General features: G+C 44.4%; 1 protein-coding gene across 1 annotated transcript in view; it reads left to right on the top strand.

Annotated features, from left to right (window-relative positions):
- The window catches only part of ATG10 (autophagy related 10), an 83,412-nt gene that overhangs the window by 44,332 nt on the left and 16,108 nt on the right, over window positions 1-22,972 (top strand). The window contains exon 3 of the mRNA XM_054177793.1: window positions 2,358-2,455. Within this exon, the coding sequence (XP_054033768.1) occupies window positions 2,358-2,455 (98 nt within the window). The remainder of the gene's footprint in view (window positions 1-2,357; window positions 2,456-22,972) is intronic.

The raw sequence follows: 22,972 nt of genomic DNA on the forward strand, positions 1-22,972 counted from the left end.
GTTCAGATTTGTGCTGGCCTCCAGGTCTGGCCCTGACGTGTGACTTGGGGGAAGGGGCCCAGGTGTCATCTGACATGGCCTTGAAAGGGGGGGAGTTACCTTCTTCCTTTCCTCTCTTCTACACTTTCTGATCTTCACCCCCATCCCGATTCCATGGACGGATTGGGGGGTTTGGATGCATTGCCACAGGCTGCTCTCAACCCACTCCACACCCAGCCTGCATTTGTGCCTGCGATTGCTCAGCCCAGGTGCAGGACCTTGCACTTTGACTTCTTAAACTGATGCACTGAATTTAGGGAGTAGAACCTCAAGCAGTGCTCAGCTGATAGAAGGAAACGTTTTAGCTCTTATGGGCCACAAACCCTGTGAGCAAACTGCAGCTATGTAGAGAGAAAAAAGCATTTAGCTGATTACCAACGGCCATTGTGACTCAGGAAGCCACACAACGACCTGAGAATAAGAGCTGGTAAATATTGCAAGAGAGTCTTTTGTCTTCTCTCTGAACTTAGATAAGAGATGCTTGATTGTTTGCCTTTTGTCTAACACCTGTCCGGGCCTTGCCCCGCGATGTGTGTTCCCTGGCATTTCCTCGGCAGCCAATCGCGAGTCTGTAACTGTCGCAAGGACACATCTAATTACCAATCACGAGTTGCTTTTGATTATGTTAGCCTATATAAAGAAATGACTTTGTACGATAAAGTAGACATTTTGCTTGCATCAAGCTTTGTCTCCATCTCTCAATCGCTGTATTAAACCTCATGCAGTTGTCACTGGCCCACTTCTCAAGCCTGTCAGGATCCCTATGGATGTCATCCTTTCCTTCAAGTGAATCAACTGCACCACACAGCTTGGTGTCATCAGCAAAATTGCCAAAGATGAAGTCAATGCCACTGTCCATGTTGCTGACAGTGATGTTAAACAGCACTATTGAGAGGCATCCATGCCCATGGCAGGGGGATTGGAGTAGATGATCTCTCAGGTCCCTTCCAGCCTAAGCCATTCTATGATGATGATTCTGTGATTTTGGACTTCTTTGGTTTCTCTTTGCACCTTGAATAGAAAACAAAATGCCAAGTATGCATGGCATCTTGTATTCTATGCACAAAGATGATCTGCAAATAAATACTTCCTTCTAAAGTTGTGCTTTTGGAACAAATTTCTTAGTAACTGTCATCTTTGTCATGGCTCTGGTATCTGCCATCATAACACAGAGGGCATGATGGTCTAGCAAGTCTCATGTTCATGAGGATGGCAGTTCAGTTAGTGAATATGCTCTTACCCTCTCAGATACTATACTTGCCATGTGCTTCTGCTGTATGGTGCTTAGACAAGTCCAGAATTTGGAACTTTCTATAAAAATGTGGAGAAAACAGGGAAAAAAAACCCAGAGGCTGTAGGCAGCTGGTTTAACTTACATCTAAACATGGCATTCAAATGTTAATTGGGTGAATAAATCTTGTTCATTTTACAGACATGAAAATGTCAGTAGAATAAAACAATTTATCACAGGATAATGGTTTCTGACACCTCATAAATGCCAAGATGAAGCTTCATGCTGAGAGTGTATCAAAATACTTTGTTGTTTTGTGCCAAACCCAAATATTTAGGAAAAATTGACATGCCTGTTTTCTAAGTGTCCAGCACTAATACGTGGGCATAGTTCTAGTATCACAGCTAAAAAACCTGATGCAACAGTGCTATATAAATGAAGCTCAGAAAAAAAAAATGGGCATTTAAGTTATCATAGAATCAGTCAGGGTTGGAAGGGACCACAAGGATCATCTAGTTCCAAACCCCCTGCCATGGGCAGGGACACCTCACACTAGATCAGGCTGGCCAGAGCATCATCCAGCCTGGTCTTAAACACCTCCAGGGCTGGGGCCTCAACCACCTCCCTGGACAACCCATTCCAGGGCTTCACCACTCTCATGGTGAAGAACTTCCTCCTCATGTCCAGCCTGAATCTCCTCACTTCCAGCTTCATTACATTCCCTAGTTTCCAAAATGCAGTATGAATTGCATGTATTTACATAAGTGTTCATGATTTTTTGGTTTTGTTTTAAATTTGCTTTATCTGATGGTTGTTTTACAAAATCAGTTTAACTTCACACCTCACAACCCCAACAGCATGTTTGGGTGACAGAGACAAAGGCCGAGCTGGGAATTTAGGGTGGTTTAATATGCACCTTCACTGAGGATTTGGGAGCAGTGCTGGTTTGGATTAATGTTTTGCTGTTGGTTTTTTCCATCTGCTTCCAGATAATCAGCATCTTCAGATTTTGTTTTGCTATTCTGTGTTAAACACATAACATGCTTAAGAGCTTTGACTGTGTGTGGTTGTTTCCCTCCCCCCGCAGATGGAAGACCTTTAACTCTGGATGAAATATGGAAAAGTGTTCATGCATGCTACCAGGCTCGTCTGCTGGAGAGGCCCTGGGACACTATTACACAGCAGGTGAGAAACCACTGGTCCAGTACAAAATGGATGAATGCAATATATGCCTGAATCTTCCATGGCCTTACTCCTCTCTGGGACACAAGTGAAATGTACGAAAGTCTGACTGAGTGGTTGTGATACCATTGATGCCTTCTAGAGCTATTCAAATCACTTTTATTTAAAGTGGTTTTAATGTCACCAGATCATTTCAGCAACCATTCCCAGACTTGTGGTGATGACTGTCTTGAAATCAGTGACACTTGTTCAAGGAGAAGTCAATACATAGAATACATAGAATAAACCAGGTTGGAAGAGACCTTCAAGATCATCACATCCAAACTACCATCCAGCACCACCTAATCAACTAAACCATGCAACCAAGCACCCTATCAAAACTCCTCCTGAACACCTCCAGTGATGGTGACTCCATCACCTCCCAGGGCAGCACATTCCAATGGGCAATCACTCTCTCTGTGTAGAACTTCCTCCTAACCGCCAGCCTAAACCTCCCCTGACACAGCTTGAGACTGTATCCTCTTGTTCTGGGGCTGGTAGCCTGGGAGAAGAGACCAACCACCACCTGGCTACAACCTCCCTTCAGGTAGTTGTAGAGAGCAATAAGGTCACCCCTGAGTCTTCTCCTCTCCAGGCTAAGCAACCCCAGCTCCCTCAGCCTCTCCTCATAGGGCTTGTGTTGCAAATCCCTTCCCAGCTTCATTGCCCTTCTCTGGACTTGTTCCAGCAAGTCAACATCTTTCTTAAACTGAGGGGCCCAGAACTGGACACAGTACTTGAGGTGTGGCCTAACCAGTGCACTGTACAGGTAGGGTTCAGAGTTGGATTGATTGCTCTGGCTTCTTTGCTGTCTCTAGGCCTCCCGTGCAAGTATGGACAAAGAATAGAGACTCTCCAGGTGTGAATTTTTTGTCATCAAAGATACTAATATGTCTTTTCTGCCTCTCCTTTCCTTATTTGAAGTTTTGATTTTAGCTGTTTCCAGGTACTCAGGTCTCTTAACACAGCAGCTGGCACAAGAAGGATGTAACCTCAACTGAGTTCTACAGGTGTTTACTTAGTTCAACTAATGCTAATGCAATTTAATTACAGGATGCCTGTTTGTAGATGGCACTCAGTCATGGGAACACAAGCATCATTCATGTTTTTGCAGCCACAAACTGTTGTTTATATTATAATAGCTTCCTGAGAACCTAAGAGGCATTGGGTTTTCTGTGCAGATCTGAATTCCAGTTGTGAGTTTGCAGAGTCTCCGAGTACACACTTTGACACAGATGATTTATTACCTGGCATGCCTACCCCAGAATGACAATGAGATAATTAGATTTTAATAAAATAATGTAAAATATGGTAGCAAATAACTGATTTTCTGCACAACAAAGTGTTGCAGTTCAAAGTTTTCAGGAAAGTTTCATGATTTGTTGCTGAAGCTTCAGATTTGTAAGTAAATCATGTCTGTTTCTGCACAGAGAGGATTCAACTAACTTTGCCTTCATTGGATCTAACTTCCTGCATTCTGAGTAGACAGAGACCAGTAACTCTGCAGTCAGGTGCTGGGTATCCTTTAGGGTTAACATCTGTGGTACTTCCCAGCTGAGCTCTTCTGGCTTGTGGGTAGATTTATATTCCCACCTGCAAAAATATACAGGAGAATCTGCTGCATCAGAATAGAATCGAATCGAATCGAATCGAATCGAATAGAATAGAATAGAATAGAATAGAATAGACCGGGTTGGAAGAGACCTTCAAGATCATCACGTCCAGCCTATCATCCAACACCACCTAATCAACTAACCCATGGCACCAAGCACCCCATCAAGTTGCCTCCTGAACACCTCCAGTGATGGTGACTCCACCACCTCCCCAGGCAGCCCGTTCCAATGGGCAATCACTCTGTGTAGAATTTCTTCCTAACCTCCAGCCTAAACGTCCCCTGGCACAGCTTGAGACTGTGTCCTCTTGTTCTGGTGCTAGTTGCCTGGAAGAAGAGACCAACCTCAGCCTGTCTACAACCTCCCTTAAGGTAGCTGTAGAGAGCTATAAGGTCTGTGTGCACTCCAGAAGTGGTGTGCCTTCTCTACGTTTACATTACACTGTGGTCACATTGTACGTGGGTTCAGGCCCTTCTGTAGAGAGCAGAGTTTCTATTCTGTGTAGGTAATAAATCATAATGAAACACTGCTGAGGATAGAGCATAAACAATATGTTTTGAATGTGTAAAATCAGAGTGGTGGAAGCCAGAAGGAAAACCAGGTCGCTTCCATCCAGAGATTATTTTTGCCTCTTCAGGAACACTGAATTAAAACTGTCCTGCGTCTCATAACCAACCTGATAACCTTTTGTGAGGACATAACCAGGTGGACAGATGATGGTAGAGCAGTGGATGTGGTTTATCTTGATTTCAGTAAAGCATATGATGCTGTCTCCTACAGTATCCTCACAGCTAAACTAAGGAAGTGTGGTCTGAATAATCAGGGAGTGAGGTGGATTGTGAACTGGTCGAAGGAAAGAAGTCACAGAGTTGTGGTCAATGGGATGCAGTCTAGTTGGAGGCCTGTATCTAGTGGAGTCCCTCAGGGGTCAGTACTGGAACCACAGCTGTTCAATATATTCATCAGCGTCCTGGATGGGGGCACAGAGAGCACTGTCAGCAAGTCTGCTGATGACAGTAGGAAGTGAAGTGGCTGACACACCTGTGGCTGTGCTGCCATTCAGTGAGACTTAAACAGGCTGGAGAGTTGGGCAGGGAGAAATTTAATGATGTTCAAAAAAGGGAAGTGTAGAATCTTGCTCCTGGGAAAGAACAACCCCATGTATGAGTATAGGTTGAGGACTGACTGGTTGGGGGTCCTAGTGGATGGAAGGTTGACCATGAGCCAGCAATGTGCTCTTGTGGCCAGGAAGGCCAATGCCATTCTGGGCTGTATTAGAAGGGATGTGGTGGTAGGTAGAGAGAAGTTCTTCTCCCCCTCTGCTCTGTCCTGGTGAGCCTGCATCTGGAATATTGTATCCAGTTCTGGGTCCCTCAGTTCAAGTTGTTTGGGTGGTGCTGGATTGGTTGATGGGTTGGACGCGATGATCTTGAAGGTCTCTTCCAACCTGGTTTATTCTATGTATTCTATTCTAAGAAGGACAAGGAACTACTTGAGAGAGTTGGGCAAGAAGAACCTCCACTCCTTATTGGACCTGGAGGGGAACATGGTGACTGAAGACGAGGAAAAGGCTGAGGTCCTGAACACCTTCTTTGCCTCAATGTTTAACAGCAAGGCAGGAGTTCAGGACGAGTGGCCTCCTGAGCTGGGCGATGGGGTTGGGGAGCAGTGGGGTTGGGGAGCAGTGTGATGCCCCAGAAATCCATGAGGAATTAGTTCAGGACCTGCTGAGCCACTTGGACACCCACAAGTCCATGGGACCAGATGGGATCCATCCTAGGGTGCTGAGAGAGCTGGCAGATGAGCTGCCAAGCTGCTCTCCATCATTTTCCTCCAGTCCTGGCTCACTGCAGAGGTCCCAGGTGACTGGAAACTGGCCAGTGTGGTGCCCATCCACAAGAAGGGTCAGATGGAGGAACCTGGAAACTCCAGGCCAGTCAGCCTGACCTCAGTGCCAGGGAAAGTGATGGAGCAGATTATCCTGGAGGCAATAACTGCGCACCTGAAGGACGGCCAAGGGCTCAGGTCCAGCCAACATGGATTTAGGAAGGGCAGGTCCTGCCTGACCAACCTGATCTCCTTCTATGATCAGGTCACCCGTCTGGTGGACATGGGGAGGCCTGTGGATGTAGTCTACCTGGACTTCTGCAAGGCCTTTGACACCGTCCCCCACAGCAAACTGCTGGCTAAGCTGTCAGCTTGTGGCTTGGACAGCAACACTCTGTGCTGGGTTAGGAACTGGCTGGAGGGCCGAGCCCAGAGAGTGGTGGTGAATGGTGCCACATCCAGCTGGCAGCCAGTCACCAGTGGTGTCCCACAGGGATCAGTGCTGGACCCCATCCTCTTCAATATCTTCATCTGTTCTTGGGTACAGATGTTGGTCACTTAGAGGGTTGAAGGGCTCTGCAGAGGGACCTTGACCGACTGGACAGATGGGCAGAGTCCAATGGGATGGCATTTAACAAGTCCAAGTGCCAGGTGCTGCGCTTTGGCCACGGCAACCCCATGCAGAGCTACAGGCTGGGGTCGGAGTGGCTGGAGAGCTGCCAAACAGAGAGGGACCTGGGGGTGATGATTGACACCCACCTAAACATGAGCCAGCAGTGTGCCCAGGTGGCCAAGAGGGCCAATGGCATCCTGGCCTGTATTAGGAATAGTGTGGCCAGCAGGAGCAGGGAGGTCATTGTGCCCCTGTACTCTGCATTGGTTAGGCCACACCTTGAGTCCTGTGTCCAGTTCTGTGCCCCTCAGTTTAAGAAGGACATTGAGACACTTGAACGTGTCCAGAGAAGGGCAACAAGGCTGGGGAGAGGCCTTGAGCACAAGCCGTGTGAGGAAAGGCTGAGGGAGCTGGGATTGTTTAGCCTGAAGAAGAGAAGGATCAGGGGTGACCTCATTGCCCTCTACAGCTACCTGAAAGGTGGTTGTAGACAGGAAGGGGTTGGTCTCTTCTCCCAGGCAACCAGCACCAAAACAAGGGGACACAGTCTCAAGCTGCACCAGGGGAGGTTTAGACTCAAGGTGAGGAGAAAGTTCTTCACCGAGAGAGTTGTTCATCATTGGAATGTGCTGCCCAGGGAGGTGGTGGAGTCACCATCCCTGGAGGTGTTCAAGAGGAGATTGGACGTGGGACTTGGTGCCATGGTCTAGTTGTGAGGTCTGTGGAGACAGGTTGGACTCGATGATCCTCGAGGTCTCTTCCAACTTTAGTTATACTGTGATACTGTGATACTGAGTCCAGAGCAGAGCCACGAATATGATTAAGGGAGTGGAACATCTCCCTTATGAGAAGAGCCTGAGGGAGCTGGGGCTCTTTATTTTGGAGAGGAGGAGACTAAGGGGTGACCTCATTAATGTTTATAAATATGTAAAGAGTGAGTGCCAAGAGGATGGAGTAAGGCTCTTCTTGGTGATGTCCAATGATAGGACAAGGGGCAGTGGGTGGAAGTTGAGGCATAGGAAGTTCCATGGAAAGAGGAGGAAAAACTTATTCACTGTGAGGATGAGGGAACACTGGAACAGGCTGCCCAGGGGAGTTGTGGAGTCTCTCTCTGGAGATATTCAAGACTCACTTGGATGCATTCCTGTGTGATCTGTTTCAGGTGATCCTGCTCTGGCAGTGGAATTGCACTAGATGATCTTTCGAGGTTTCTTCCATCCCCTAGCATTCTGTGATTCTGTGATTCTGTGAGATAGATAGGTAGGTAGGTAGATAGATGGATAGATAGATAGATAGATAGATAGATAGATGCAAAGGCTTGCCTGAAGAGGTTTTGTAGATGGTAAAATATGTGCAGTGCTGAACTTGCGTTTGTGACATCTCTTCAGAGCCAGTTTAGCCAATGTGAGTCCAGTGACAAACACAAAGTAAGATGTAAGAAAAAACATTTTTGGATAAATTGATGAAGCTACAGCAGCAAAATACTGATGTATATAACATCAAAGAGACTTCAACTATTTATCCTAGAGTAATACAGACTGTACCTCAGGCTGATAGCACAATACCAGAGCTGCTGGCAGGTAGCAGAAGCCAGAGAAGTTAAGATCCTCCAGAAATCCCAGTGCATAATGTGGAATTACTTTACTTTTTTTTGTCTTTGGCATTTATATGTGCACCTTCTCCCTGGAGACCACGTACCTGTGGCTCAAGGCTGTTGAATTCCACCGATGTCAGTGAAGTTAGTCTGCTTTACATCAATATTGAACTTAGTCCAAAGGCCCCAGCTGCATTCCTGGATTGGAAATGTAGCTTCCCACATGTCTGTGAGAGAGAACCTCTGGGAAAGCAGCTCTAAGAGGGCTGCAGTTTTAATTTTAGATGAAAAGAGAAAGGCACCAGGCAGTGAGGATGCATTTGCTTATGGTCATTCAGTCAACTGATAAGAGGAAAAAGGAATGCATGGTTAATAGAAGTATACCTCTCTGGAGCTGAATCAGAGCAGAGGAAAGCACCAGTACAATTAGCACTGTCAACACTATCTTATTTTGAGTGCCAGCAACCACTGGTGCAACAAACATTTCTGCTGTAAAATGAGAGATGCATATGCCAGTGCAAATACAAAATCAGAGTATTCTCAAAGGAATTACAAAAGATAATGAAAACATACTGTAAACACTAGCCTGCAAGCCTCAGATCAAAGCAAGAGACAGATCTACATGAAAAAGAGTATTTTTCTCCCTTAAATGAAGCAGGCTTTTGAATTGAAATTCAGAGTTTTCTCATTCCTTTCTGCTTTTCTGCTGACCCATTTTGTTATGTGGGTTAGGCTTTGCCTGCAGGGACACAGATCGTCTAATGCAAGTCACTGGACAAACTCACCAAATTAGGCTTGAACTCTCAGTACACATGAACAGCAGAGAGGAAAGGTTTAGGATTTTGCTCCAGAATAGGTACAAATTTTAAATTCCACAAGCAGTCCACCACTGGGAAGAAAAATTGTGCTTACCACTGTCTGTGCATAATGTTTTTTCACTTTTATCTAGGGCTGATTTTGTACTTTGATTCAATAGTTAGTAGATTAGGAAAAGAAAGCCATTGCTTCCTTTTTTTTCCCCCTCCCAAATCCAGGGTCTTACACTAATCATTTGGGACTTCTATTCCATGTATTCTATGAAATGTGAGTGCCATGCCTGTGAAGGTTTTTGATACAGCTGCATTTTTGTTTATACTCTCTGTGATAAAATACATCAGATCAGGAACTGGGACATTGCCTAAGTTCCAAAGAATTCAGCTTTTTGGCAGTTACATTAACAACCCCAAATTTTAGGTAAAATTTGAACTTTTAAATTTACTTTCCATTGCTATGTAAGACCACTCATTTTCAGAGAAAGTGCCTTCAGATATTTACTGACTAGCTCATTTTTGTCGCAAAAAAGCAGAATTCAACTAGTTACCTTCTCATAAATAAATTAATGTGATAAGGTTGCATAGTATTTTATAATGATAATTGATAAATGGTGATGATTTAATTGCACTTCCTCTAGTAATAATTTTAAAATGCTCAAATGAAGTTCCTATGATTGGCTTGCTTCTGAGTTAAATTTCCCTGGAGTCTTCAGTCATCCCTGTTCTACATCCGGTGGTAACTTGCATTAGCTGTTTTAAATAATACAAATCAATTATAACACACAGCTGTTTAACAAAACTTCTAAATGTTGCTACAGGTCTCTGTGGGTATTTCCTGATGGCTTATAATGACATCAATTTAGCACACCTGGTAAGATCTGTGTGAGCTGGAAGTAGCTTAATTCTGCAATGACAGGAAAATTAAGGAGTATTTATGGATTACTGTTGCATTTCAGAATGGCTGCCAACTGTGATTTTAGCTTCTTTTTACAAAGAGTCACAAATGGAGTTATAGACACAGTATGCCCACCCCCTGAAGAGTTTGCATGTAGCTTGGTGAGTGCTTGAGAATATCCTGTGTTAGTCATTGCTCTCTGCACATTCTACACAAAAGAATGTCTCTTCACCTTTTTGAAATAATAGACACTAGAAGTGTACTCCAGAAGCTCTTTTCCAAGGCTTTCTATCCTTTCCTGAACTGCAAACAGCTTTCCTCAGTTGTCCCTCAACTTGGCCTAAGATGGAATGCCAGCCCTGTGTCCTGCGTACCAGGATGGCTCCTCAGGATGCCAGGCCTGGTGTTTTTCCTGACTGCAGTGGTTTTCAAAAGTACTTACTAAGCTAGTTACATGTATCAGCCTTAAGAGCAAATAGGAGACCTAGACGTTTGAAAAAGACTTAGTGGGATTACAACCAGCTACATTGGGCTGAGAGAAGTTGCAAAGAGGACGAATGTAAAAATAACACTAAGGGCGACAGAGAGGTTTCAGTTAGTAGTGGAAAATGAAAACCAAGGTACATTCTCAAAAATCTCCAGCAAAGGTATCCAAGTAAAAGATAGTTATTAAATGGGAAGGAAAGTCTAGTCTTGTGGTGATGGATGGCAGCAAGAGGGATGTGTATTTCTCTCACATCTTCTGTGATATTCAGCAGACAAGTCCAGTACAGTTTTAGGTAAATACATAGTGGCATAGTGTAAAACAGCTCAAGCATCGTGGTCCTTCTTTGTGTAATTGAACAGCAGATCCACCACATTATAATCCAGGTACAGTATAACAGAGGCATAGTTAAGTTCGCAGCAGTCCAGGAGGGCCACAGTCAAATGCTAGGTGGTGAAGCAATTCGAGAAGAAAAAAACACAAGAATAGGAAAAAGATTCAAACCCAGAGAACAGAGGCTAGAGAACAGAGAAGAAACAAAGGCTGATTATTATCAGATGACTGTAAAGGTGAACAAGTGTGTTTTAACACATAGTAATGCATGATTTAATAACCAGGAACTTAAAAACAAAGATAACTGAAGTGTAGTTAATCTGTAAAGGCTACATTTGAACTCCTATCTTTTGGAAACCTCTCCTGATGTGAATGGGAGATAGGAGGCAACAGAAAATAACTGTATGATTATAGCCAGAACTTCTGTCTGCAGACTGTGTAGGATTAGGTCCTTGCTGTGGAAGCAGGAAATACAGAACGTGTAAGTACCAGAAGTCAGATTTTGTCTTCCAGTTTTAAGAAACCTGCTTTTCAAAGTTGTGAAGATTTAAGAGCATAAAAGCTTCGCCAGAGAGTATATACACACTTCTGTATAACCTCTCTGTATACAGCAGTGAAGGTCCTTTGAAAGTTTTAAGGTGTGCCTTATGGCCAAACTTTCAAATAATAATTGAACTATATAGAAATATAAATAATTAAAAAATGAGCAGAGATGCTCAGCCATCTCAGTGATCCATGTTTGCATTTCTTCCAGCTGTAAGCTGGAAATTACAGTCTTCACAACTAAAGCCTTTTTTTTTAATTAGAGTGAGTGTGGTGGTTTGGCCCTGGCTAGGGGCCAAATGCCCACCAAAGCTGCTCTATCACACCCCCTTAGATGGACAAGGGAGAGGGGAAAATATAACAAAAGCCAGCTATAAGGTAGAAGCAGTTTAATAATAATGATAAGCAAAAGCAAAGATGGTGTGGAAGTGAAGGCAGAGAGAGAAAGATGCTACTTCCCATCAGCAAGGATGGTGGTCGGTCTTGAGAAGCAGGTCTCTCTACGCTTGGTGGTTCCTTAGGAGGACAGATGCCATGGATGAACTCCCCCCTTCCTTCATTCACTTCATTCTTATATCTGAGCTGGCATCATATGGCAGGGAATACCCCTTTGGCAGGTTTGGGTCAGCTGGCTCAGCTGTGTCCCTTCCCGAGATCTTGCGCACCCCTCAGCGTACTCTTATGGCAGGGAAATGTTGGAAGAACGCAGCCTGGATACTTGTGCAGCAGGAGCCAAAACACTGCTGTGTTATCAACTGCTGCTGCAAAACACAGCTCTGGAAGGATGCTTTGAGGGGAATTAACTCCAGCACAGCCAAACCCATTACAGTGAGCATGGGATAAGTATTGGCAATGCATGCATTTTTGTCCTTTCACGTGGCTGGGTGCACCAAAATTTATGAAGTAGATAGGATAGGATAGGATAGGATAGGATAGGATAGGATAGGATAGGATAGGATAGGATAGGATAGGATAGAATAAACCAGGTTGGAAGAAACCTTCAAGATCCTCATGTCCAACTTATCATCCAACACCACCTAATCAACTAAACCATGCAACCAAGCACCCTATCAAGTCTCCTCCTGAACACCTCCAATGATAGTGACTCCACCACCTCCCCAGGGAGCCCATTCCAATGGCCAATCACTCTGTGTAGAATTTCTTCCTAACATCCACTCTGAACCTCCCCTGGCACAGCTTGACACTGTGTCCTCTTGTTCTGGAGTACCTGCATTGAGGACCATGGCAATAGTGTAGTCTCTACATCCAGTTGAGTTATTGGTTTCCCCTGAGGCTATGAACTGGTACTTGATTCGTGATGTGTACTGTCACCTATTAGAAGTTAAACTAAGACCCATTTATTTCCCAGGCACCTTCTGAAAATTGTTTAAAAACAGTAGAAAATTTACTGGATTGGAAAATGGGTGAAGGCAGTAGTCATTTTTCTTCCTTTATATGCCGTGATAGGTATCTATAAAGATGTATACAAAGTAGAACAACTTCAACAGGGCACAGTAAAGCATTCCCACCTTAGAACACCATGTAGGTCATTGGTGAACTGCTCTCCTAGGAGGTTGAGAGATTTACTCTAAATCAAGCAGAAAATAAATTTGAATCTAGGTCTCTTGTGTCTCAGGTGAGTTCTCTACTTGCTTGTAGAGTAAAGGGGGTATAACTGCATGTCTTTTTGGTGTGTTTTGTGCAAAACCTGATGTGGTAGGCATTGCTGTCACAGACATACTCTGGGACTCACATCAGGGCATAAGTCATCAACTAATCTCTGTTGCAAGATGAAGTGCCATATGCACATGCCCAAAACCAGAAATGTTATTTTTCTTTTCTGTGGGGAGTGACAACAGTGTGAGAAATAGGTATTTCTAAAGCTATGATGAAGCTGAGTAATAACTTTACAAATTTTAGATACAGTCCCTTGAACATAAATGCCCAAGTTAATTTTTTTACTCTTGTCACTTGTGCAAGACCATGACTTAATTATTTTTTTTTCCTGTGTGGAAGCAAATTAGCAACAGAATTTTAAAAGCTCCTGAAGGAACTTGATCACAAAAAAGTCTTGGTTTTAGCAGTGTGATGTTATCATAAAGCCTGACCTTCCCCTGAGAAAACAAAGTCATAAACACAATCAAGTAGACGTGCTCATGCTTAATCAATGCTTAGTGAAGTTGGAATGTAAAATCAAAGATCCAGGGATAGAAATCAAATTGCACTATTGCAGGAGGCTCAACAGTTGAAAAACTGCCCAATAAAACAAGAATGAAAGCTTGTGGAGTTGAAGGTACTGCAGAAGTAGTCAAAACCCCAAATCTGTGAGTCAGGACTCTGAAGGATCGTGGAAGTTACAGAGCATGTGTCCATGCCTCCCTCCCACCCTGTTTAAACAAAACTGTTCACAGTTAATTCAGAGCTCTGTGTGCAGGGCACTCCCCCTCAGCCACAGGATGGGACACGTTTCATGTGTGATACCTTGGTTCTGGATTTGCCAACAATTAATCAGCATTTTGCTTGTTTAGCACTGCTGACCGTCCAGAAAAAAGACACTCAGAGTGTTCTGATAGTGACTGTAGATGCAGCAGTTTGTGGAGACAATGCAAATCTAAGCCTCGAGACTCTATGAAATCAGATCTTTCACCAGTCTGTAATTCTGCTTCCAGAAGGGAGCAAAAACCTCCAGGATTCTTAAGAATGAAAAATTTCCTGTGGTTGCTTTGGTTGTGTTATTCTGTCTCTGTGTCTTCTCAAAACCCTTCTCTTTCATGAGCCTGTCCTTCGTGGTGCTGCAGAAAAGGTAAACCTAAAGGTCTAACTTAAGAATAGTGATCTCTGCAATTGCACTTCCCTTCAATGTTTATTTCTCCTTTGGTGTGTTTCTGCTGTTCTGTAACCTTGAATAAATTCTTAAATATGGGAGATCATTGTGTCTGTGTGGTGGTGTATTAAAAGATGCTCTACAGTGCTTCAGTTCTTAGCTTAAAGGCTCACCTTGTACAACTCTTAAAACAGAAAGGTGTGGAGTGTTGGTACCCATGCTAGTGAAGTGAGGACTGAAGGTGATTTTGCTAGTTTCCTTCTGCATTGCTCATGCATCATCAGGTGCAGACTGTTCAGGTCTTTTTGGAGTCCTTACCTACAGTGAATAAAGCTGTTTCCATCTGCTAATAGCAGCTCTACCACAAAAAAGGATGAATTAGCAGCTCCAACCAATAAAGTACTGATTTTAAGTTTAAAAATAGTAAATGATAAGGCATTCTGTGTCTGGTTTTGTTTGTTTGTTTATTTGTTTGTTGTTGGGTTGGGTTTTCAATGTTTATTCCTCAGTTTCATCTGAATGAGATGTTTTTGTTCAGACACTTGTTACTTAGCAGGTAGTTGTAACATCATTTCTGTTTTATGTCCACTGTGTTATATAAAAAGTAGTCAACCAAACCTAAACTACCCCAAACAACCACACAGAACTGCAGTATTGCTACATTAATCCAGAGTCTGCACTTTTCCAGCATGTAGTTAAGAATCTGGAAGACATATTCCTTACAGTACTTCAGCAATCCTGTCCATTACATCACTTAAATTTATAGCAAGGTTAGCAGAAAAATCAATAAATGTTATTTCTAAAATATTGGGGCTGCTAATGGTATGATTTTTAAAAAGCAGGAAGATGGCAAAAGTCTGAAGAGAACACACTGATGCTGTGTTGCAGAGGCACATCTTGTTGAAACTCTGGTAGGGAGGATTTAGATCATTATGGCTCAGTCATCTTGAAAAATGTGTGTAGGTAGCTATTCTTAGACACACAAATCTTTCTTGCCATATTGTGGGATTTTGCTAAGTGGGAGAGGCTGTATGCAGTGTATCTTAACAGAAGGTTGCTAAGATCGCTCTGAAATAATTTTGAGTCGTATCAACAGTTGCTATGGATCTCCTGCTAATATTTTTGGAAAATTATTAGTACAACTTCCTGAGGAAAGGGAGTCTCACCAGTATAGACTGGGAAGGTGTTTTGCAGGGGAAAATCTTAAGGATGGGAAAGTGGGAGGTATTTGTTTTCAACTGAAATTTTCTGAGGTGTGTTGAACGTCTGTGGTTTAAACCAAGCGGTATTGTACGAGATAGCAGGTAGGCTTTATTTCAAAACTAAGCATTAATTAATAGAGTGTGCCATCCCTACAGTTTAATTATGCTTTTCTTAGTAAGACTATGGACATGAACTTAGTCCAACTAATTTGCCTGATCTAGTGTGGGGTGTCCCTGCCTGTGGCAGGGGGTTTGGAACTAGATGATCCTTGTGGTCCCTTTCAACCCTGACTGATACTATGATAATTTCACAGGATGAAAAGACCAAAGAGTGAGCTAGTACTGGATGATGTAGAGTAGATACAGAGGCTTAATGGATAATTTCCATGTAGAGATAAAATGCAGTAGGAGAGTCCTTGCCAGTTTCTGGGGCACAGTTCAGGACAGACCCTCAAGTCCTGGCACTGTTGTTGCCTGAGTTCATCAGTTACTTGAAATGAAGCTTCAATAATAATTTCCATACAGGTGTGTAATTAATTGAATGAATTACACTGTAATAGTATTGATTCTCTTTTTTCTTTTGTACTTGTGTAGAAAAATACTTTCAGTGCATTTACAGATCATTCACCTAGCAGTGGCTCTGCTGCCACAGAGCTATCCAAGCAGAGATTTGTGAGAGAAGTTATAGTGAGATGTTCCCTCTCTAGTTGGGCATTTCTCCTTGTAGGCTGAGGTAGGTTGCTCTTCTGTCTTCCTCCTGCCATAATCTCTAACAGTTCACTACTGGAGTGAAACTAGTCACTGAACACTTCACTGAATGTTTCAAGGAAAATTTCTACATATCACAGTATCACAGTATCACAGTAACTAAGGTTGGAAGAGACCCCAAGGATCATCAAGTCCAACCTGTTCCAACAGACCTCACAACTAGATCATAGCACCAAGCGCCACGTCCAATCTCCCCTTGAACACCTCCAGGGACGGCGACTCCACCACCTCCCTGGGCAGCCCATTCCAATGACGAATGACTCGCTCAGTGATGAACTTTTTCCTCACCTCGAGTCTAAACCTCCCCTGACACAACTTGAGACTGTGTCCCCTTGTTCTGGTGCTGGTTGCCTGGGAGAAGAGACCAACCCCCTCCTGTCTACAACCACCCTTCAGGTAGTTGTAGAGGGCAATGAGGTCGCCTCTGATCCTTCTCTTCTCCAGGCTAAACAATCCCAGCTCCCTCAGCCTCTCCTCACAGGGCTGTGCTCAAGGCCTCTCACCAGCCTTGTTGCCCTTCTCTGGACACGTTCAAGTGTCTCGATGTCCTTCCTAAACTGAGGGGCCCAGAACTGGACACAGTACTCAAGGTGTGGCCTAACCAATGCAGAGTACAGGGGCACAATGACCTCCCTGCTCCTGCTGGCCACACTATTCCTAATACAGGCCAGGATGCCATTGGCCTTCTTGGCCACCTGGGCACACTGCTGGCTCATGTTTAGGCGGGTGTCAATCAGCACCCCCAGGTCCCTCTCCGTTTGGCAGCTCTCCAGCCACTCTGACCCCAGCCTGTAGCTCTGCATGGGGTTGCCGTGGCCAAAGTGCAGCACCCGGCACTTAGACTTATTAAATGCCATCCCATTGGACTCTGCCCATCTGTCCAGTCGGTAACAACACTGTATATGTAACAACACTGGTTGCACAAGCTGAAATAAGTTGGTATCAGCTATGACATAATCATCTCCCTTTGAAGGGCAGCTGGTGTGGTCACAAGGCATTGAAAACTTTATAACATTCCCTTTTTGTTTTATGCAGGAAGGGCTTTTTGTCAAGTCTCTAGACAGACTGTTTTTTAATATTTTCTTTATTTTTTAATTAAAACCATTTAAAGTGCCATTTAAATGGAAGTTGTGTACCCATGTTAACAGAAAGCAATTTATACCTAAGCACCTGTGCTCTCAAGTTGTGGAAGCAGATGGTATTAGCAGTTCAAAAGCATTTAGACTTATTCAGGAGACCACTTGTCCATAAATGGATGCAAAACTAACAGGCAGGAATGTGTCCTCCATCATCCTTGATGCAGCAGACATGCAGGAGCAGTACAGGGGGAGTGAACCACAGAAAGAGGCCAGACTCATATTCTCCTAAAATAGCTTTTCCAGCTGCTGCTGTTGGAATCAAGATGCATTGTTAGATGGACCACTAGTCCAATTCAGTCAGGCACCTCTTACGTATTTTACTCAGTACAAGGATCAGAAAAGAAAGTGAGCTCATCCAAGGAGATTAATTTACCCCATATTGTCAGACTTGTCTATGAAGCTGGATTTCCAAGGCTCTCAAAATGTGATGATAGCCCCTGAGTTGAAAGTCAGAGAGAGTCCCTTTTGGCTCCTTGTTTTCTATATTGTATTTCTGACTGCATAGCAGCCTGATTCAACAAAAAGTAGAGCGACCACCTGAGCACCCCCATGCAGAGTGGGAGCTATGGCTCCTATGGAAATGATGGGTTCAAGCTTACATAAGCTGTAGCTCTTTCTGCACTCTCTAAAGAGGACTTGGTGTTTCAGTCCTGTCTTGGCCAAGACAGTGATGTGTTCAAACTTTTACAAATTTTGAAGACCATTTTTACCAAACCATTTTACCAAACCAGAGAAGGGCAACAAAGTTGGTGAGGGGTTTGGAACACAAGCCCTATGAGCAGAGGCTGAGGGAGCTGGGGTTGCTTAGCCTGGAGAAGAGGAGACTCAGGGGTGACCTTATTCTCACTACAACTACCTGAAGGGGGGTTGTAGACAGGCAGAGGTTGGTCTCTTCTCCCAGATAGCGAGCACCAGAACAAGAGGACACAGTCTCAGGCTGTGCCAGGGGAGGTTTAGGCTGGAGGTTAGGAGGAAGTTCTACACAGAGAGAGTGATTGCCCATTGGAATGGGCTGCCCGGGGAGGTGGTGGAGTCACCATCACTGGAGGTATTCAGGAGGAGACTTGATAGGGTGCTTGGTTGCATGGTTTAGTTGATTAGGTGGTGTTGGATGATAGGTTGGATGTGATGATCTTGAAGGTCTCTTCCAACCTGTTCTGTTCTATCCTATCCTGTCCTGTCCTGTCCTATCCTATCCTATCCTATCCTATCCTATCCTATCCTATCCTATCCTATCCTATCCTATCCTATCCTATCCTATCCTATTTTGCTGCAGTCCTGAAGTGGGCACTTCAGCCTTGCAGAAGATGGCTTCTTGTCCCTTTGATGTTTTCTGTTGCCCACTTACGTCATGACAGCATTCTCTGCTGTGGTGGTTGCTAACCCCTATTCAAGACTCTTGACTCTATCATGCTGCATATAGACAGAACTGTCATTTAAGTAGTGCAAAGTTTGTAGCCTTTTATTGAGCCTGTGGTTTGGAGAACTGCCAGAAGTATGGACAGTTTTGCAGTGACTGTGTAAGAACATTGGATCTTCTAGTGATTCTTAGTAGTTGGTCCAACAAATTCCAAATGGTGACCTGAGTGGCAGGTCATCCTGAGTGCCATCACACAGGCCATACAAGACAACCAGGCAATGAGGCCCAGTCAGCATGGGTTTGTGAAAGGCATGTCCTGTCTGACTGATCCCCTTGTACAATAAGGTGACCTGTCTTGTGGATGATGGAAAGGCCATGGACAATGTCTGCCTGGACTTTGCTAAAGCATTTGACATTGTCTTCCACAGCATTCTTCATCTGAAGCCCTTGGCACAAGGCTTGGGTTAAAAACTGGCTGGATGTCCAGGGCCAAAGAGTAGTGGTGAATGGAATTAAGTCTGGCTGGCTCCCAGTAACTAGTGGTGTTCCCCAGGGCTCAGTACTGGGTCCTGTCCTCTTCAGTATCTTCATCTGGATAGGGGGATTGAGTACACCCTCAGAAAGTTTACAGATTACACCAAGCTAGGTGACTGTGTTGATCTGCTAAAGGGTAGGGAGACTTTAACTATGGTACCTAGACAGGTTATACTGATGGGCTAAGGCTAATTGTCTGAAGTTTGACAAGGCTGAGTGCCAGGTCCTGCACTTGGGTGACAACAACCGTATGGTGAGCTACAGATTTGGGGGTGTGTGGTTGGAAAGCTGCAATTTGGAGAGGGACCTGGGGATATTGATTGATGGTTGACTGAACGTGAATCAGTAGTGTGTCTAGGTGGCCAAGAATGTCAATGGCATCCTGGCTTGTATTAGAAACAAAGTGGCCAGCAGGAGACTGACTGGACAGATGGGCAGAGTCCAATGGGACGGCATTTAACAAGTCCAAGTGCCAGGTGCTGCACTTTGGCCACGGCAACCCCATGCAGAGCTACAGGCTGGGGTCAGAGTGGCTGAGAGCTGCCAAACAGAGAGGGACCTGGGGGTGATGATTGACACCCACCTAAACATGAGCCAGCAGTGTGCCCAGGTGGCCAAGAGGGCCAACGGCATCCTGGCCTGTATTAGGAATAGTGTGGCCAGCAGGAGCAGGGAGGTCATTGTGCCCCTGTACTCTGCACTGGTTAGGCCGCACCTTGAGTCCTGTGTCCAGTTCTGTGCCCCTCAGTTTAAGAAGGACATTGAGACACTTGAACGTGTCCAGAGAAGGGCAACAAGGCTGGGGAGAGGCCTTGAGCACAAGCCCTATGAGGAGAGGCTGAGGGAGCTGGGATTGTTTAGCCTGGAGAAGAGAAGGCTCAGGGGTGACCTCATTGCCCTCTACAACTACCTGAAAGGTGGTTGTAGACAGGAAGGGGTTGGTCTCTTCTCCCAGGCAACCAGCACCAGAACAAGGGGACATAGTCTCAAGCTGCACCAGGGGATATTTAGACTCGAGGTGAGGAGAAAGTTCGTCACTGAGCGAGTTATTCGTCATTGGAATGGGCTCCCCGGGGAGGTGGTGGAGTCGCCGTCCCTGGAGGTGTTCAAGAGGAGATTGGACGTGGCCCTTGGTGCCATGGTCTAGTCGTGAGGTCTGTGGAGACAGGTTGGACTTGATGATCCTTGGGGTCTCTTCCAACCTTAGTTATACTGTGATACTGTGATACTGTGATCAGGGAGGTGATCATCCCCCTGTGCTCAGGACTGGTGAGGCCACACCTCAAGTATTGTGTTCAGTTCTAGGCCACTCACTATAGGAAGGACATTGAGTTGCTGGAGCATATCCAGAGGTCAACAAGGCTTCTGAATGGCTTGTGAGGAGCATCAGAGGAAGCTGGGGTTGTTCAGTCTGGAGGAGAAGAGGCTGAGGGGCGACCTCATCGATCTCTACAATTACTGAATGGAGTTTGGGACAAGGAGGGGGCCAGCCTCTTGCCTTTGATGATAAACAACAGAAGTAGAGGAAATGGTTTCAAGCTGCACCAGGGGAGGTTCAGGATGGATATTGGGAAATAATTATTCTCTGAAAGGGTTCTCAAATGGTCTGCCCAGGGCAGTGGTGAAGTCACTGTCCCAGGGGCTGTTCAAGTGGTGTGTGCACCTGGCACTAAGTGATATGGTTTAGTGTTGACACTGCAATTCTGGGTTGGGGGTTGGACTGGATGATCTTTGAGATATCTTCCAACCAGATGTATTCTGTGATTCTGTAATTTGAGATGCTTTGACTGGAGGAGGGGAGCACAGGTATCTGCAACTATAGGGAAAGAGAGCAAAACTGTCCCTTGCTCTGAACTCAAAATGAGGATTGAGTGATGCTTCAATGGACATTACCTTCTTATATTGAGTATAGTTAATGTTCTGCTGCTCTTCTGCTACAGAAATTTGCTTTCCATTCCTTGTAGCAGTTGTCTGTCTTCTGTCTGTTAACAGCTATCAGTGTAAAGAGGAGGTAAGAATACATGCAATCCCATTTGCTGGTTACAGAATTTCAAACTCCAGTCGTATGAACTGAAAGAGTTGGGGCTGTTCAGTCTGGAGAAAAGAAGGCTCCAAGGTGACCTCATTGTGGCCTTCCAGTATCAGAAGGGGGCCTACAAGAAGGCTGGGGAGGGACTTCTCAGGATGTCAGGTAGTGATAGGACTAGGGGGAATGGAATGAAGCTGGAGGTGGGGAGATTCAGGCTGGATGTGAGGAGGAGGTTCTTCATCATGAGAGTGGTGAAGCACTGGAATGGGTTGTCCAGGGAGGAGGTTGAGGCCCCAGCCCTGGAGGTGTTTAAGACCAGGCTGAATGAGGCTCTGGCCAGCCTGATCTAGTGTGGGGTGTCCCTGCCCATGGCAGGGGGGTTGGAACTAGATGATCCTTGTGATCCCTTCCATCCCTGACTGATTCTATGAAATGTGTCTTTCCAATATCCTTTTGTCCAGGAGTTTTTTGAGATTATAAAATGAACCCTTCTGGGGGACATTCATCAAATGCTGTGATGGACTTTTTTTTTCTTAACTTACTATTTTACTATTTTTTAATCAGGGTAGGAAATCTGTCTCCAGTATCTTTTCCATACTTCCACAGCTTGTTGGATCGTTTAGTTTTGCACCTTAGATGAATCTCATAACTTAAGAACAGATTTTAAATAGTAATTAATTAAGACTATATGCTGCATAACTAAAGTGGTGACAACTGAATTAATCTTATTTTGGCAAGCATGGAAGAAGAATCATCTGTTTATTTTCTTAGGAAAATGGCTGAGATGCCATTTCCTGACAATATAACTATGGACCTGCCAATTTTTAGCTATAAAGTTTTCTTAAAGAATCCTAAATCCAAGTTACATGTTAGTGAGAAGTACAAGCTTTTAAAACATAGTTTTGTCTGTGCATCACCTAGTGCTTCAATTCCTCTTGGTCTTAGTAATGTAAATCTTGCCCTCTCTATATAATATAAAATATAAGACAGAAATAAATGTATATTTGCAGTGTTGGGTGTACTTGATTACTGTTGTCCTTGTCTTAGGCATGCCTTTCAAAGATCCTGTGTTAGATATTCAATAGCTTTAAAAGAAAAGCACCTAAAATGGTGAAAGAGGGTCACCACCACCCCAAAAATAAAATATCTAGAATTAGGCAGGTTTTGAGAATAAAATGTGAAATAGGTCTTGGTTATCTAGCAGTCATATTTTGTCTTCTGTACTATCAGCACAAGCCTTATGAGGAGAGGCTGAGGGAGCTGGGGCTGCCTAGCCTGGAGAAGAGGAGGCTCAGGGGAGACCTTATTGCTGTCTACAACTACCTGAAGAGAGGTTGTAGCCAGGTGGGGGTTGGTCTCTTCTCCCAGGCAACCAGCACCAGGACAAGAGGACACAGTTTCAAGCTGTGCCAGGGGAGGTTTAGATGAAGTTCTTCCCAGAAAGAGAGATTTGCCATTGGAATGGGCACCACCTCAGGGAGGTGGTGGAGTCACCATCACTGGAAGTGTTTAAAAAGAGTCTGGATGGGGCACTTAGTCCATGGTTTAGTTGATTAGATGGTGTTGGGTGATTGGTTAGACTCAATGATCTCAAAGGTCTTTTACAACCTCATTAATTCTGTGTTATGTATCAAGTATTACAGTAAGTTAGGTCTGCTCAAAAAGTGCATATGGTATCAGATCTTACAGCAGTCTTCTCTGTTGTTATCATTCTGTTAGTTGTAGAAACCACTAAATGGAGAAAATCTTTTGAATACACCTAAAACAAGAAGGGCCTACAGATGTGGACTAAAGTAGAACTTCTGATTTAAACCAATTTTCCCTCTGTAACCCCTGAAAATACTCATGGCAAACCAGCTCTGTCTGTAACTTTCTGACTTACCCTGTACGTTGTACTAGAGAAGGAAAGTT

Source organism: Dryobates pubescens, chromosome Z (genome assembly GCF_014839835.1).
Source record: "Dryobates pubescens isolate bDryPub1 chromosome Z, bDryPub1.pri, whole genome shotgun sequence".
NCBI lineage: Eukaryota > Metazoa > Chordata > Aves > Piciformes > Picidae > Dryobates > Dryobates pubescens.